Raw genomic sequence first — 15,720 nt, 5'->3', positions numbered from 1 at the left:
ACTACTGACCTAATCTGAGCAAGAAATTTAAGATCACTATTCAGTTTTACACCCAGATTTGTTGCTGTCTGTGTCAGATACTGACTCATAGGACACAGAACTTGGACAAGTTCAAAGGTGGCTAACCTTGACCTTGAGGTAGGGGTCAATGAAGAATTACACAGAGGTCAAACTTTAAAAATGCTCCAGTCATGTTGAAAACTATATCACATTGCTTATCTGATCATAGCGATTCCAAAAAGGTATAGTTTGGACTATCTATGACGGAATGTTCTGGAGTTACGGGGTAAAAACAGCAAAAATGGTGACAAAGGTGAAGTTCAGTTTGTACAGGGGTCAAAATTTAAAGTTGCTCCAATTTCAGTAAAAAAATGATGCAAATTATTATTTGGGTTAATAGGGTTCTAATAAGGAATAGTTTGCACCATCTGTCATGCTTAGTTTTCATGTTACAGGGTAATATACACTCAACAAAAATATAAATGCAACACTTTTGGTTTTGCTCCCATTTTGTATGAGATGAACTCAAAGATCTAAAACTTTTTCCACATACACAATATCACCATTTCCCTCAAATACTGTTCACAAACCAGTCTAAAGCTGTGATAGTGAGCACTTCTCCTTTGCTGAGATAATCCATCCCACCTCACAGGTGTGCCATATCAAGATGCTGATTAGACACCATGATTAGTGCACAGGTGTGCCTTAGACTGTCCACAATAAAAGGCCACTCTGAAAGGTGCAGTTTTATCACACAGCACAATGCCACAGATGTCGCAAGATTTGAGGGAGCGTGCAATTGGCATGCTGACAGCAGGAATGTCAACCAGAGCTGTTGCTCATGTACTGAATGTTCATTTCTCTACCATAAGCCGTCTCCAAAGACGTAAAAGAATTTGGCAGTACATCCAACCAGCCTCATAACCACAGACCACGTGTAACCACACCAGCCCAGGACCTCCACATCCAGCATGTTCACCTCCAAGATCGTCTGAGACCAGCCACTCGGACAGCTGCTGAAACAATCGGTTTGCATAACCAAAGAATTTCTGCACAAACTGTCAGAAACCGTCTCAGGGAAGCTCATCTGCATGCTCGTCGTCCTCATCGGGGTCTCGACCTGACTCCAGTTCGTCGTCGTAACCGACTTGAGTGGGCAAATGCTCACATTCGCTGGCGTTTGGCACGTTGGAGAGGTGTTCTCTTCACGGATGAATCCCCGTTCACACTGTCCATGGCAGATGGCAGACAGCGTGTGTGGCGTCGTGTGGGTGAGCGGTTTTCTGATGTCAATGTTGTGGATCGAGTGGCCCATGGTGGTGGTGGGGTTATGGTATGGGCAGGCGTCTGTTATGGACAAAGAACACAGGTGCATTTTATTGATGGCATTTTGAATGCACAGAGATACCGTAACGAGATCCTGAGGCCCATTGTTGTGCCATACATCCAAGAACATCACCTCATGTTGCAGCAGGATAATGCACGGCCCCATGTTGCAAGTATCTGTACACAATTCTTGGAAGCTGAAAATGTCCCAGTTCTTGCATGGCCGGCATACTCACCGGACATGTCACCCATTGAGCATGTTTGGGATGCTCTGGACCGGTATATACGACAGCGTGTACCAGTTCCTGCCAATATCCAGCAACTTCGCACAGCCATTGAAGAGGAGTGGACCAACATTCCACAGGCCACAAATGACAACCTGATCAACTCTATGCGAAGGAGATGTGTTGCACTGCATGAGGCAAATGGTGGTCACACCAGATACTGACTGGTATCCCCCCCCAATAAAACAAAACTGCACCTTTCAGAGTGGCCTTTTATTGTGGACAGTCTAAGGCACACCTGTGCACGAATCATGGTGTCTAATCAGCATCTTGATGTGGCACACCTGTGAGGTGGGATGGATTATCTCAGCAAAGGAGAAGTGCTCACTATCACAGATTTAGACTGGTTTGTGAACAATATTTAAGGGAAATGGTGATATTGTGTATGTGGAAAAAGTTGTAGATCTTTGAGTTCATATCATACAAAATGGGAGCAAAACCAAAAGTGTTGCGTTTATATTTTTGTTGAGTGTATGTCACATGTCATAGAATCCAATGGATGTTGACCTTGTTTGACCTTTACATTGGAGACCAAACATTCAACACAGTCAAAACTATTACATGTATTAATCCTTTTATTTCAACCAATAATTTGCATAATTTTTTTTTACTGAAATTGGCGCAACTTTAACTTTTGACCCCTGTACAAACTGAAACAGATCTTTGTCACCATTTTTGCTGTTTTGACCCCATAACTCCAGAACATTCCGTTATAGATAGTCCAAACTATACCTTTTTGGAATCGTTATGATCAGACAAGTAATCTGATACAGTTTTCAACATGACTGGAGCATTTTTAAAGCTTGACCTCTGTGTAATTATTCATTGACCCCTACCTGGGTACAGCTACCACCCTGGGATGGCTATCATACATTTTTGTGTAGGCCATGATACACTGAGGCTGGATTATAAGTGTCGTTTCTTCCCTTTAAGTGGTACTGATGAGGTCAAAATTGATGACTGGCTCATGGACTAATACACTGTATATTGTGCTTTGAGGTGACTTCTGTTGCGATTTGGTAATATACAGGGGTGCACATAACTGGTACTCGTGCTCCTGTGTGCTAAACATCATTGATGCACAGCAGAGGGAAACACCTTTCCGACAATCTGTCATTGCCTTCCTTTTATGAAACGCTTCCCTTGTGTTTTCTGCTACGCATCATTTATGTTTAGCACGCACAAGCACCATGAGTACCAGTTATGTGCACCCCTGGCAATATATGAACGGCACTGAATTGAATAAAATAGTGATGAAGAAAGTCGATCACGATGTGATTAAAAAACAAATGCCTCATGCTCATGACATGCAGATCTGTGCAGTTTGGAAAACAAAGTATCACATTTAATCCATGTGTTCTTTGGTTACATCAAACAACACCGCTGTTTGTTGTTTACATTTTTCCTCTGACCATACCTGTTTGGTAGGTAGATGGAGCTTCCTCTTTGGTCTCAGGTGTCAGCACAGGCAGTCCTTCTTTGGTGCACAGCATGCATATCAGCAGCTGTCAGACACACCCACACACACACATGTAACATGAGTCTAGAGATACCTGCAGGTTCAGTCAGCTCACACTCTGCTGTTTAACGGGGAACCAACTGTGACGGTGCGGCGGCTCCACCATGGCAGGTCGTTGCCACCCTTGTTGTCCTCATGTGGTTGAACCTAAAGGTGTTGTTGTGTCTTCCATCAATGCAGCGGTGGCTCTTGCTCCTGCTGAGCAGCTGTGGTCCACCAGCAGAGACAAGGCGGTCAGGCTGAGGATGGAGGGATCCGGCCCGGCATCAGAAACCCCCATCACCATCCATCATATGTTCCTGGAGACGGTGAATAGCTTCGGGGATCACCCGGCTCTGGTGTTCAAAAAAGAGGGACAATGGGTCACTCTGACCTGGAAACAGTACTATGATCAGTGCCGAGCTGCTGCAAAAAGTTTTCTCAAGGTTTGTTTGCTAACCGACCTGTTTTGTACATTCTGAGCAAAAGTGTGCTTGAAATACAAAGCAGTCAGTGTTATACGCAGTGGGTGGCATCAGCTAACAGCTAATTAGCAGGGTTAATTTTTTACATCTGCCAAGGAAGTAATAAAATCATCAGGGTTTATTTGTCTGTCTGTTAGCAAGATTACGTCAAAACTACTGCACGGATTTTGAGAAAAATTTCATCACAGATAGATATTCGGCTGTGAAAGACTCCATTAAATTCTGGAGGTGATCTGGATTCTGGATCAAGTTTCATTTTATATAAGCATTGAAGGATTACTGTTAGCAGGATTACATCAAAACTACGTCACAGATTCTTACCAAATTTGCACCACAGGTACATATAGGCCATGGAAAACTCCACTGAATTTTGGAGATGATCCAGATTCTGGATCAGGTTTCACTTTATATAGGCTTTGAAGGGTTATGTCAAAACTACTTCATGGATTCTCAGCAAATTTCCACCACAGATAGATATTAACGTATGGACAACTCCACAGAATTTTGGAGGTGATCCGAATCTGGATTGGCAAACATCAGAAATATGTGATTTTGCTCTTATTCATTCATGGATTAGCTTTTCAGCTAATGTTGAAAACCATTACATTTTTTGAAATAAAGTTTAATGGCTAGAAATGTTTGTAATCCCTAAAATCATACATTTGTTCCTGTTGGAGTTTATACACTTGTCCTTTAGGAGAAATTGACATGAAGGCAACTGGCATCACCTCCAGGACATGGAGGAGCAGAAGGTAAATGTAAATGTATTAATTAGATTATTAAAATTATTTTTCATGAGTATTTTTTATAATATTTTGAATTCAGTTAATACTTTCTGTACTCTGAATAAACTGCATGTTGAATGGAAACTACTATTTAATTTGGTTCGTTCAGGTAATTTATGGACATCTTTATCATCTGAGCTTTGAATGCAAAACCTTCTGGGAACTTCCATGTTTTTGCTTCAGTGTATTAAAATTTTAGCTCTATGGATTGACACGGAGCCATGTCACTTCCGGTGAAGTGGCCAATCCGAAGGCAAGAATTTGTGAATTCGTACTTTCACGACTGGTCGCCTGATGAAAACCACCTCGGGCTGCATTGATTGTCTATTGAAATCAGCTGGTTTTGTTTTGTCTCTAATTTGCTTCTAACAGTCAGCTGACAGCTCTCAGTGCCTGAAACGATGAGATTTATACACCAAGCTGACCTGAAATGAACCATTGTACATTTAATTGACTTTATTGATGAGACTGACCCCTTTGAAAAGTGACCAAATTACGTCTTTGTATAGAGGTCGGCGACGTTTTCATCGGCCAGAAATGGCCACCAGGGGGCGTTCAGAGTAAAGTCTGCAGCAACCCATTGGTCTTTTTCCAGGGTTGTAGAGCACTGATCTCTATATATTACTGGATAGCTCATTGGCCCACACACTCCCTACAATCAATCAATCAATCAATCAATTTTTTATATAGCGCCAAATCACAACAAACAGTTGCCCCAAGGCGCTTTATATTGTAAAGCAAGGCCATACAATAATTATGTAAAACCCCAACGGTCAAAACGACCCCCTGTGAGCAAGCACTTGGCTACAGTGGGAAGGAAAAACTCCCTTTTAACAGGAAGAAACCTCCAGCAGAACCAGGCTCAGGGAGGGGCAGTCTTCTGCTAGGACTGGTTGGGGCTGAGGGAGAGAACCAGGAAAAAGACATGCTGTGGAGGGGAGCAGAGATCAATCACTAATGATTAAATGCAGAGTGGTGCATACAGAGCAAAAAGAGAAAGAAACAGTGCATCATGGGAACCCCCCAGCAGTCTACGTCTATAGCAGCATAACTAAGGGATGGTTCAGGGTCACCTGATCCAGCCCTAACTATAAGCTTTAGCAAAAAGGAAAGTTTTAAGCCTAATCTTAAAAGTAGAGAGGGTGTCTGTCTCCCTGATCTGAATTGGGAGCTGGTTCCACAGGAGAGGAGCCTGAAAGCTGAAGGCTCTGCCTCCCATTCTACTCTTACAAACCCTAGGAACTACAAGTAAGCCTGCAGTCTGAGAGTGAAGCGCTCTAATGGGGTAATATGGTACTACGAGGTCCCTAAGATAAGATGGGACCTGATTATTCAAAACCTTATAAGTAAGAAGAAGAATTTTAAATTCTATTCTAGAATTAACAGGAAGCCAATGAAGAGGCCAATATGGGTGAGATATGCTCTCTCCTTCTAGTCCCCGTTAGTACTCTAGCTGCAGCATTTTGAATTAACTGAAGGCTTTTTAGGGAACTTTTAGGACAACCTGATAATAATGAATTACAATAGTCCAGCCTAGAGGAAATAAATGCATGAATTAGTTTTTCAGCATCACTCTGAGACAAGACCTTTCTGATTTTAGAGATATTGCGTAAATGCAAAAAAGCAGTCCTACATATTTGTTTAATATGCGCTTTGAATGACATATCCTGATCAAAAATGACTCCAAGATTTCTCACAGTATTACTAGAGGTCAGGGTAATGCCATCCAGAGTAAGGATCTGGTTAGACACCATGTTTCTAAGATTTGTGGGGCCAAGTACAATAACTTCAGTTTTATCTGAGTTTAAAAGCAGGAAATTAGAGGTCATCCATGTCTTTATGTCTGTAAGACAATCCTGCAGTTTAGCTAATTGGTGTGTGTCCTCTGGCTTCATGGATAGATAAAGCTGGGTATCATCTGCGTAACAATGAAAATTTAAGCAATACCGTCTAATAATACTGCCTAAGGGAAGCATGTATAAAGTGAATAAAATTGGTCCTAGCACAGAACCTTGTGGAACTCCATAATTAACTTTAGTCTGTGAAGAAGATTCCCCATTTACATGAACAAATTGTAATCTATTAGACAAATATGATTCAAACCACCGCAGCGCAGTGCCTTTAATACCTATGGCATGTTCTAATCTCTGTAATAAAATTTTATGGTCAACAGTATCAAAAGCAGCACTGAGGTCTAACAGAACAAGCACAGAGATGAGTCCACTGTCTGAGGCCATAAGAAGATCATTTGTAACCTTCACTAATGCTGTTTCTGTACTATGATGAATTCTAAAACCTGACTGAAACTCTTCAAATAGACCATTCCTCTGCAAATGATCAGTTAGCTGTTTTACAACTACCCTTTCAAGAATTTTTGAGAGAAAAGGAAGGTTGGAGATTGGCCTATAATTAGCTAAGATAGCTGGGTCAAGTGATGGCTTTTTAAGTAATGGTTTAATTACTGCCACCTTAAAAGCCTGTGGTACATAGCCAACTAACAAAGATAGATTGATCATATTTAAGATTGAAGCATTAAATAATGGTAGGGCTTCCTTGAGCAGCCTGGTAGGAATGGGGTCTAATAAACATGTTGATGGTTTGGATGAAGTAACTAATGAAAACAACTCAGACAGAACAATCAGAGAGAAAGAGTCCAACCAAACACCGGCATCACTGAAAGCAGCCAAAGACAACGATACGTCTTTGGGATGGTTATGAGTAATTTTTTCTCTAATAGTTAAAATTTTGTTAGCAAAGAAAGTCATGAAGTCATTACTAGTTAAAGTTAATGGAATACTCAGCTCAATAGAGCTCTGACTCTTTGTCAGCCTGGCTACAGTGCTGAAAAGAAACCTGGGGTTGTTCTTATTTTCTTCAATTAGTGATGAGTAGAAAGATGTCCTAGCTTTACGGAGGGCTTTTTTATAGAGCAACAGACTCTTTTTCCAGGCTAAGTGAAGATCTTCTTAATTAGTGAGACGCCATTCAACTTACGGGTTATCTGCTTTAAGCTACGAGTTTGTGAGTTATACCACGGAGTCAGGCACTTCTGATTTAAAGCTCTCTTTTTCAGAGGAGCTACAGCATCCAAAGTTGTCTTCAATGAGGATGTAAAACTATTGACGAGATACTCTATTTCACTTACAGAGTTTAGGTAGCTACTCTGCACTGTGTTGGTATATGGCATTAGAGAACATAAAGAAGGAATCATATCCTTAAACCTAGTTACAGCGCTTTCTGAAAGACTTCTAGTGTAATGAAACTTATTCCCCACTGCTGGGTAGTCCATCAGAGTAAATGTAAATGTTATTAAGAAATGATCAGACAGAAGGGAGTTTTCAGGGAATACTGTTAAGTCTTCTATTTCCATACCATAAGTCAGAACAAGATCTAAGATATGATTAAAGTGGTGGGTGGACTCATTTACTTTTTGAGCAAAGCCAATAGAGTCTAATAATAGATTAAATGCAGTGTTGAGGCTGTCATTCTCAGCATATGTGTGGATGTTAAAATCGCCCACTATAATTATCTGAGCTAAGCACTAAGTCAGACAAAAGGTCTGAAAATTCACAGAGAAACTCACAGTAACGACCAGGTGGACGATAGACAATAACAAATAAAACTGGTTTTTGGGACTTCCAATTTGGATGGACAAGACTAAGAGTCAAGCTTTCAAATGAATTAAAGCTCTGTCTGGGTTTTTGATTAATTAATAAGCTGGAATGGAAGATTGCTGCTAATCCTCCGCCCCGGCCCGTGCTACGAGCATTCTGACAGTTAGTGTGACTCGGAGGTGTTGACTCATTTAAACTAACATATTCATCCTGCTGTAACCAGGTTTCTGTAAGGCAGAATAAATCAATATGTTGATCAATTATTATATCATTTACCAACAGGGACTTAGAAGAGAGAGACCTAATGTTTAATAGACCACATTTAACTGTTTTAGTCTGTGGTGCAGTTGAAGGTGCTATATTATTTTTTCTTTTTGAATTTTTATGTTTAAATAGATTTTTGCTGGTTATTGGTGGTCTGGGAGCAGACACCGTCTCTACAGGGATGGGGTAATGAGGGGATGGCAGGGGGAGAGAAGCTGGAGAGAGGTGTCTAAGACTACAACTCTGCTTCCTGGTCCCAACCTTGGATAGTCACGGTTTGGAGGATTTAAGAAAATTGGCCAGATTTCTAGAAATGAGAGCTGCTCCATTCAAAGTGGGATGGATGCCGTCTCTCCTAACAAGACCAGGTTTTCCCCAGAAGCTTTGCCAATTATCTATGAAGCCCACCTCATTTTTTGGACACCACTCAGACAGCCAGCAATTCAAGGACAACATGCGGCTAAACATGTCACTCCCGGTCCGATTGGGGAGGGGCCCAGAGAAAACTACAGAGTCCGACATTGTTTTTGCAAAGTTACACACCGATTTAATGTTAATTTTAGTGACCTCCGATTGGCGTAACCGGGTGTCATTACTGCCGACGTGAATTACAATCTTACCAAATTTACGCTTAGCCTTAGCCAGCAGTTTCAAATTTCCTTCAATGTCGCCTGCTCTGGCCCCCGGAAGACAATTGACTATGGTTGCTGGTGTCGCTAACTTCACATTTCTCAAAACAGAGTCGCCAATAACCAGAGTTTGATCCTCGGCGGGTGTGTCGTCGAGTGGGGAAAAACAGTTAGAAATGTGAATGGGTTGGCGGTGTACACGGGGCTTCTGTTTAGAACTACGCTTCCTCCTCACAGTCACCCAGTCGGCCTGCTTTCCCGGCTGCTCGGGATCTGCCAGGGGGTAACTAACGGCGGCTAAGCTACCTTGGTCCGCACCGACTACAGGGGCCTGGCTAGCTGTAGAATTTTCCACGGTGCGGAGCCGAGTCTCCAATTCGCCCAGCCTGGCCTCCAAAGCTATGAATAAGCTACACTTATTACAAGTACCATTACTGCTAAAGGAGGCCGAGGAATAACTAAACATTTCACACCCAGAGCAGAAAAGTGCGGGAGAGACAGGAGAAGCCGCCATGCTAAACCGGCTAAGAGCTAGTAGCTACGCTAAGCTAGCGGATTCCTAAAAACACGCAAAGTGAATAATGTGTAAATAATTTAGAGGTGATTCAGCAGAAGGAGTGCTTTAGTTAAGGCACGTAAAGATTACACTGGGAAACAAATCGTAATCTAGATAACTAGATCAATCTAACTGCGCAGATTAAACAGCTAACAGATACAGAAAAACACCGCTGTGCTCCAGAACAGGAAGTGATACAATACCGGAGTGAGAGCCAACCACCAGTGAAGCAAAGTGGTGGCCATCTTACCACTCTGAATTTAGGCAAACCACACATAGACGTTTTATTAGAACATCAACAATTTCAAGTAATGAACTGAGCTGATTCTCTCATTTACTTATTTTTGTTTTTCAGATAATGTAAGATTGATCCGTCCTAATCTATGCATGCCATGATTAGCTAATTGATTTTCTTTCTTTAATGCTGACTTACTCGTATCTCACTGGGACAAATACTCAATTCAAAAAATTATCATTCTTTAAGCAAAGTTTCTAGAAGTTTTGTGGAATCATCAGCAAGCTTTTATATATACAACCCCTGGCAAAAATTATGGAATCACCGGCCTCGGAGGATGTTCATTCAGTTGTTTAATTTTGTAGAAAAAAAGCAGATCACAGACATGACACAAAACTAAAGTCATTTCAAATGGCAACTTTCTGGCTTTAAGAAACACTATAAGAAATCAAGAAAAAAAGATTGTGGCAGTCAGTAACGGTTACTTTTTTAGACCAAGCAGAGGAAAAAAATATGGAATCACTCAATTCTGAGGAAAAAATTATGGAATCACCCTGTACATTTTCATCCCCAAAACTAACACCTGCATCAAATCAGATCTGCTCGTTGACATTGACCCTATGCCATGACATTGACCCTATGTGTCTTTTTGCAAGGAATGTTTTCGCAGTTTTTGCTCTATGGCAAGATGCATTATCATCTTGAAAAATGATTTCATCATCCCCAAACATCCTTTCAATTGTCGAAAATATCAGTGTAAACTTGTGCATTTATTGATGATGTAATGACAGCCATCTACCCAGTGCCTTTACCTGACATGCAGCCCCATATCATCAATGACTGTGGAAATTTACATGTTCTCTTCAGGCAGTCATCATTATAAATCTCATTGGAACGGCACCAAACAAAAGTTCCAGCATCATCACCTTGCCCAATGCAGATTCGAGATTCATCACTGAATATGACTTTCATCCAGTCATCCACAGTCCACGATTCCTTTTCCTTAGCCCATTGTAACCTTGTTTTTTTTTTCTGTTTAGGTGTTAATGATGGCTTTCATTTAGCTTTTCTGTATGTAAATCCCATTTCCTTTAGGCGGTTTCTTACAGTTCGGTCACAGACGTTGACTCCAGTTTCCTCCCATTCATTCCTCATTTGTTTTGTTGTGCATTTTTCGATTTTTGAGACATATTGCTTTGTTTTCTGTCTTGACGCTTTGATGTCTTCCTTGGTCTACCAGTATGTTTGCCTTTAACAACCTTCCCATGTTGTTTTTATTTGGTCCAGAGTTTAGACACAGCTGACTGTGAATAACCAACATCTTTTGCAACATTGCATGATGATTTACTCTTTTAAGAGTTTGATAATCCTCTCCTTTGTTTCAATTGACATCTCTCGTGTTGGAGCCATGATTCATGTCAGTCCACTTGGCGCAACAGCTCTCCAAGGTGTGTTCACTCCTTTTTAGATGCAGACTAACGAGCAGATCTAATATGATGCAGGTGTTAGTTTTGGGGATGAAAATTTACAGGGTGAATCCATAATTTTTTCCTCAGAATTGAGTGATTCCATATTTTTTTCCTCTGCTTGGTCTAAAAAAGTAACTGTTACTGACTGCCACAATCTTTTTTTCTTGATTTCTTATAGTGTTTCTTAAAGCCAGAAAGTTGCCATTTGAAATGACTTTAGTTTTGTGTCATGTCTGTGATCTGCTTTTTTTCTACAAAATTAAACAACTGAATAAACATCCTCCGAGGCTGGTGATTCCATCATTTTTGCCAGGGGTTGTATATATGAGGTCTGTGAGAAAAGTATCCGACCTTTTTATTTTATGCAAAAAATATATGGATTTGATTCATATGTTTTTACGTCAGCCAAGCTTGAACCTTCGTGCGCATGCGTGAGTTTTTTCACGCCTATCTTGGCTTTCAGTGGCTTACCAGTCGAGTGAGTATAAGAGAAATTGTAGAGAGCTGGGCATGTCCCAGCTTGTCCTCTGACACTCCAAATGGAGGTGTTCTTTGTCTCGCTCCATCAGCGAATCCGTCGTGACGCGCGAAGCCTCCGTGCGGCTTTCCATAACAAAATCTCTTGTTAAAAGTGAAATCTGCTGGAAAATGGCTGATGTCCAGCTCTTGTGATAACCCGAGAAATTGCACACGACGGTCCCGGATTGACACAGCCATCCATTTAGAAATGAAATGGTGGTTTCTGCCTGTCGATCGCGGCTCGGAGCGCGGCACGTCGTGCGCCATTGTGGGCCATCCTTAAAGCGGTAGTAACACTCATTAATCTCTGTGAAGCCCATAAAATTTTCACCGAAAGCCATGTGAGTTTTCCGAATGGTTTCCAGCTGCCTGTCTCTAACAGTTTCTGAAAAAATTCTGATGGAAAAAAAGCCCAAATCATTCCGCCATTTCTTCGCAATGAAAAAACGACAAGAGGGGTGGACCAGTGCTCACTCAAAGCCTGCCCACAGGCACGCATGCGCACGAAGGTTCAAACTTGGCTGACGTAAAAACATATGAATCAAATCCATACATTTTTTGCATAAAATAAAAAGATCGGATACTTTTCTCACAGACCTCGTATACATATATATACACTCAACAAAAATATAAACGCAACACTTTTGGTTTTGCTCCCATTTTGTATGAGATGAACTCAAAGATCTAAAACTTTTTCCACATACACAATATCACCATTTCCCTCAAATATTGTTCACAAACCAGTCTAAATCTGTAATAGCACTTCTCCTTTGCTGAGATAATCCATCCCACCTCACAGGTGTGCCATATCCAGATGCTGATTAGACACCATGATTAGTGCACAGGTGTGCCTTAGACTGCCCACAATAAAAGGCCACTCTGAAAGGTGCAGTTTTGTTTTATTGGGGGGGATACCAGTCAGTATCTGGTGTGACCACCATTTGCCTCATGCAGTGCAACACATCTCCTTCACATAGAGTTGATCAGTTTGTCAATTGTGACCTGTGTAATGTTGGTCCACTCCTCTTCAATGGCTGTGCGAAGTTGCTGGATATTGGCAGGAACTGGTACACACTGTCGTATACGCCGGTCCAGAGCATCCCAAACATGCTCAATGGGTGACATGTCCGGTGAGTATGCCGGCCATGCAAGAACTGGGACATTTTCAGCTTCCAAGAATTGTGTACAGATCCTTGCAACATGGGGCCGTGCATTATCCTGCTGCAACATGAGGTGATGTTCTTGGATGTATGGCACAACAATGGGCCTCAGGATCTCGTCACGGTATCTCTGTGCATTCAAAATACCATCAATAAAATGCACCTGTGTTCTTCGTCCATAACAGATGCCTGCCCATACCATAACCCCACCGCCACCATGGGCCACTCGATCCACAACATTGACATCAGAAAACCGCTCACCCACACGACGCCACACACGCTGTCTGCCATCTGCCCTGAACAGTGTGAACCGGGATTCATCCGAGAAGAGAACACCTCTCCAACGTGCCAAACGCCAGCGAATGTAAGCATTTGCCCACTCAAGTCGGTTACGACAACGAACTGGAGTCAGGTCGAGACCCCGATGAGGATGACGAGCATGCAGATGAGCTTCCCTGAGACGGTTTCTGACAGTTTGTGCAGAAATTCTTTGGTTATGCAAACCGATTGTTGATTGTTTCAGCAGCTGTCTGAGTGGCTGGTCTCAGACGATCTTGGAGGTGAACATGCTGGATGTGGAGGTCCTGGGCTGGTGTGGTTACACGTGGTCTGTGGTTGTGAGGCTGGTTGGATGTACTGCCAAATTCTCTGAAACGCCTTTGGAGATGGCTTATGGTAGAGAAATGAACATTCAATACACGAGCAACAGCTCTGGTTGACATTCCTGCTGTCAGCATGCCAGTTGCACGCTGCCTCAAATCTTGCGACATCTGTGGCATTGTGCTGTGTGATAAAACTGCACCTTTCAGAGTGGCCTTTTATTGTGGGCAGTCTAAGGCACACCTGTGCACTAATCATGGGGTCTAATCAGCATCTTGATATGGCACACCTGTGAGGTGGGATGGATTATCTCAGCAAAGGAGAAGTGCTCACTATCACAGATTTAGACTGGTTTGTGAACAATATTTGAGGGAAATGGTGATATTGTGTATGTGGAAAAAGTTTTAGATCTTTGAGTTCATCTCATACAAAATGGGAGCAAAACCAAAAGTGTTGCGTTTATATTTTTGTTGAGTGTATATATATATATATATATATATATATATATATATATATATATATATATATATATACATACAGTGAGGAAAATAAGTATTTGAACACTCTGCGATTTTGCAAGTTTTCCCTCTTAGAAATCATGGAGGGGTCTGAAATTTTCATCTTAGGTGCATGTCCACTGTGAGAGACATAATCTAAAAAAAAAAAAAATCTAGAAATCACAATGTATGATTTTTAAATAATTTATTTGTACGTTATTGCTGCAAATAAGTATTTGAACACCTACCAACCAACAAGAATTCTCTCTCACAGACCTGTTAATTTTTCTTTAAGAAGCCCTCTTATTCTGCACTCTTTACCTGTATTAACTGCACCTGTTTGAACTTGCTACCTGTATACAAGACACCTGTTCACACAGACAATCAATCACACTCCAACCTGTCCACCATAGCCAAGACCAAAGAGCTGTCTAAGGACACCAGGGACAAAACTGTAGACCTGCACAAGGCCGGGATGGTCTACAGGACAACAGGCAAGCAGCTTGGTAGAAGACAACAACTTTTATGATTATTTATTAGAAAGTGGAAGAAACACAAGATGACTGTCAGTCTCCCTCGGTCTGGGATTCCATGCAAGATCTCACTTTGTGGAGTAAGGATGATTCTGAGAAAGCTCAGAACTACACAGGAGGACCTGGTCAATGACCTGAAAAGAGCTGGGACCACAGTCACAAAGATTACATTAGTAACACATGATGCTGTCATGATTTAAAATCCTGCAGGGCAGCAAGGTCCCCCTGCTCAAGCCATCACATGTCCAGACCCGTTTGAAGTTCACCAATGACCATCTGGATGATCCATTGGAGGCATGGGAGAAGGTCATGTGGTCAGATGAGGCCAGAATAGAGCTTTTTGGAATCAACTCCACTTACCATGTTTAGAGGATGAGAACAACCCCAAGAAAACCATCCCAACTGTGAAGCATGGGGGTGGAAACATCATACTCTGGGGGTGCTCTTCTGCAAAGGGGACAGGACGACTGCACCGTATGGAAGGGAGGATGGATGGGGTCATGTATTGCGAGATTTTGGCAAACAACCTCCTTCCCTCAGTCAGAGCACTGAAGATGGGTCATAGCTGGGTCTTCCAGCATGACAGTGACCCCAAACACACAGCCAGGGCAACTAAGGAGGGGCTCCGTAAGAAGCATTTCAAGGTCCTGGAGTGGCCTGGCCAGTGTCCAGACCTGAATTCAATAGAAAATCTTGGGAGGGAGCTGAAACTCCAAACCTGAAAGATTTGGAGAAGATCTGTATGGAGGAGTGGACCAAAATCCCTGCTGCAGTGTGTGCAAACCTGGTGAAAAACTACAGGGAACGTTTGACCTCTGTAACTGCAAATAAAGGCTACTGTACCAAATATTAACATTGATTTTCACAGGTGTTCAAATACTTATTTGCAGCAGTAACATACAAATAAATTATTAAAAAAAATCATACATTGTGATTTCCGGATTTTTTTTTTTCTTTTTTTTTTAGATTATGTCTCTCACAGTGGACATGCACCTAAGATGAAAATTTCAGACCCCTCCATGATTTCTAAGTGGGAAAACTTGCAAAAGTGCATGAACAAAAGTGTGGATAACAAAAGTCATGATGGGTAATACAGAAATAGTGGATTTTTTTTTTAAATAGTTGCACTAAAAGAATAAAACAGCACTTAACTAGCTACGGGAGAGTTAGTTTTCCCTGCAATGACAATTACACACACAGCTCTATGAGCTTCAGCCTAATATAATTAATAAACTCATAGCAACACTCCAAAACTATCCACAAGTA

The 15,720-nt window shown here is 41.7% G+C and overlaps 1 protein-coding gene across 3 annotated transcripts in view; it reads left to right on the top strand.

Annotated features, from left to right (window-relative positions):
• Positions 1 to 15,720, top strand: part of LOC117511008 (long-chain-fatty-acid--CoA ligase ACSBG2-like) — a 46,433-nt gene that overhangs the window by 10,188 nt on the left and 20,525 nt on the right. The window contains exons 1-2 of one of the 3 annotated variants that reach the window (XM_034170942.1): positions 3,055 to 3,217; positions 3,310 to 3,554. In XM_034170942.1, coding sequence (XP_034026833.1) covers positions 3,375 to 3,554 — 180 coding nt within the window. In that variant the 5' untranslated portion in view covers positions 3,055 to 3,217; positions 3,310 to 3,374. Of the gene's footprint in view, positions 1 to 3,054; positions 3,218 to 3,309; positions 3,555 to 4,272; positions 4,346 to 15,720 lie in introns of those variants that run through there. The other 2 variants (XM_034170941.1, XM_034170943.1) reach the window with 2 other exon arrangements.

The sequence above is a fragment of the Thalassophryne amazonica genome, chromosome 5 (assembly GCF_902500255.1).
Source record: "Thalassophryne amazonica chromosome 5, fThaAma1.1, whole genome shotgun sequence".
NCBI classification, from domain to species: domain Eukaryota; kingdom Metazoa; phylum Chordata; class Actinopteri; order Batrachoidiformes; family Batrachoididae; genus Thalassophryne; species Thalassophryne amazonica.
This window is presented reverse-complemented; position numbering and strand designations above follow the sequence as displayed.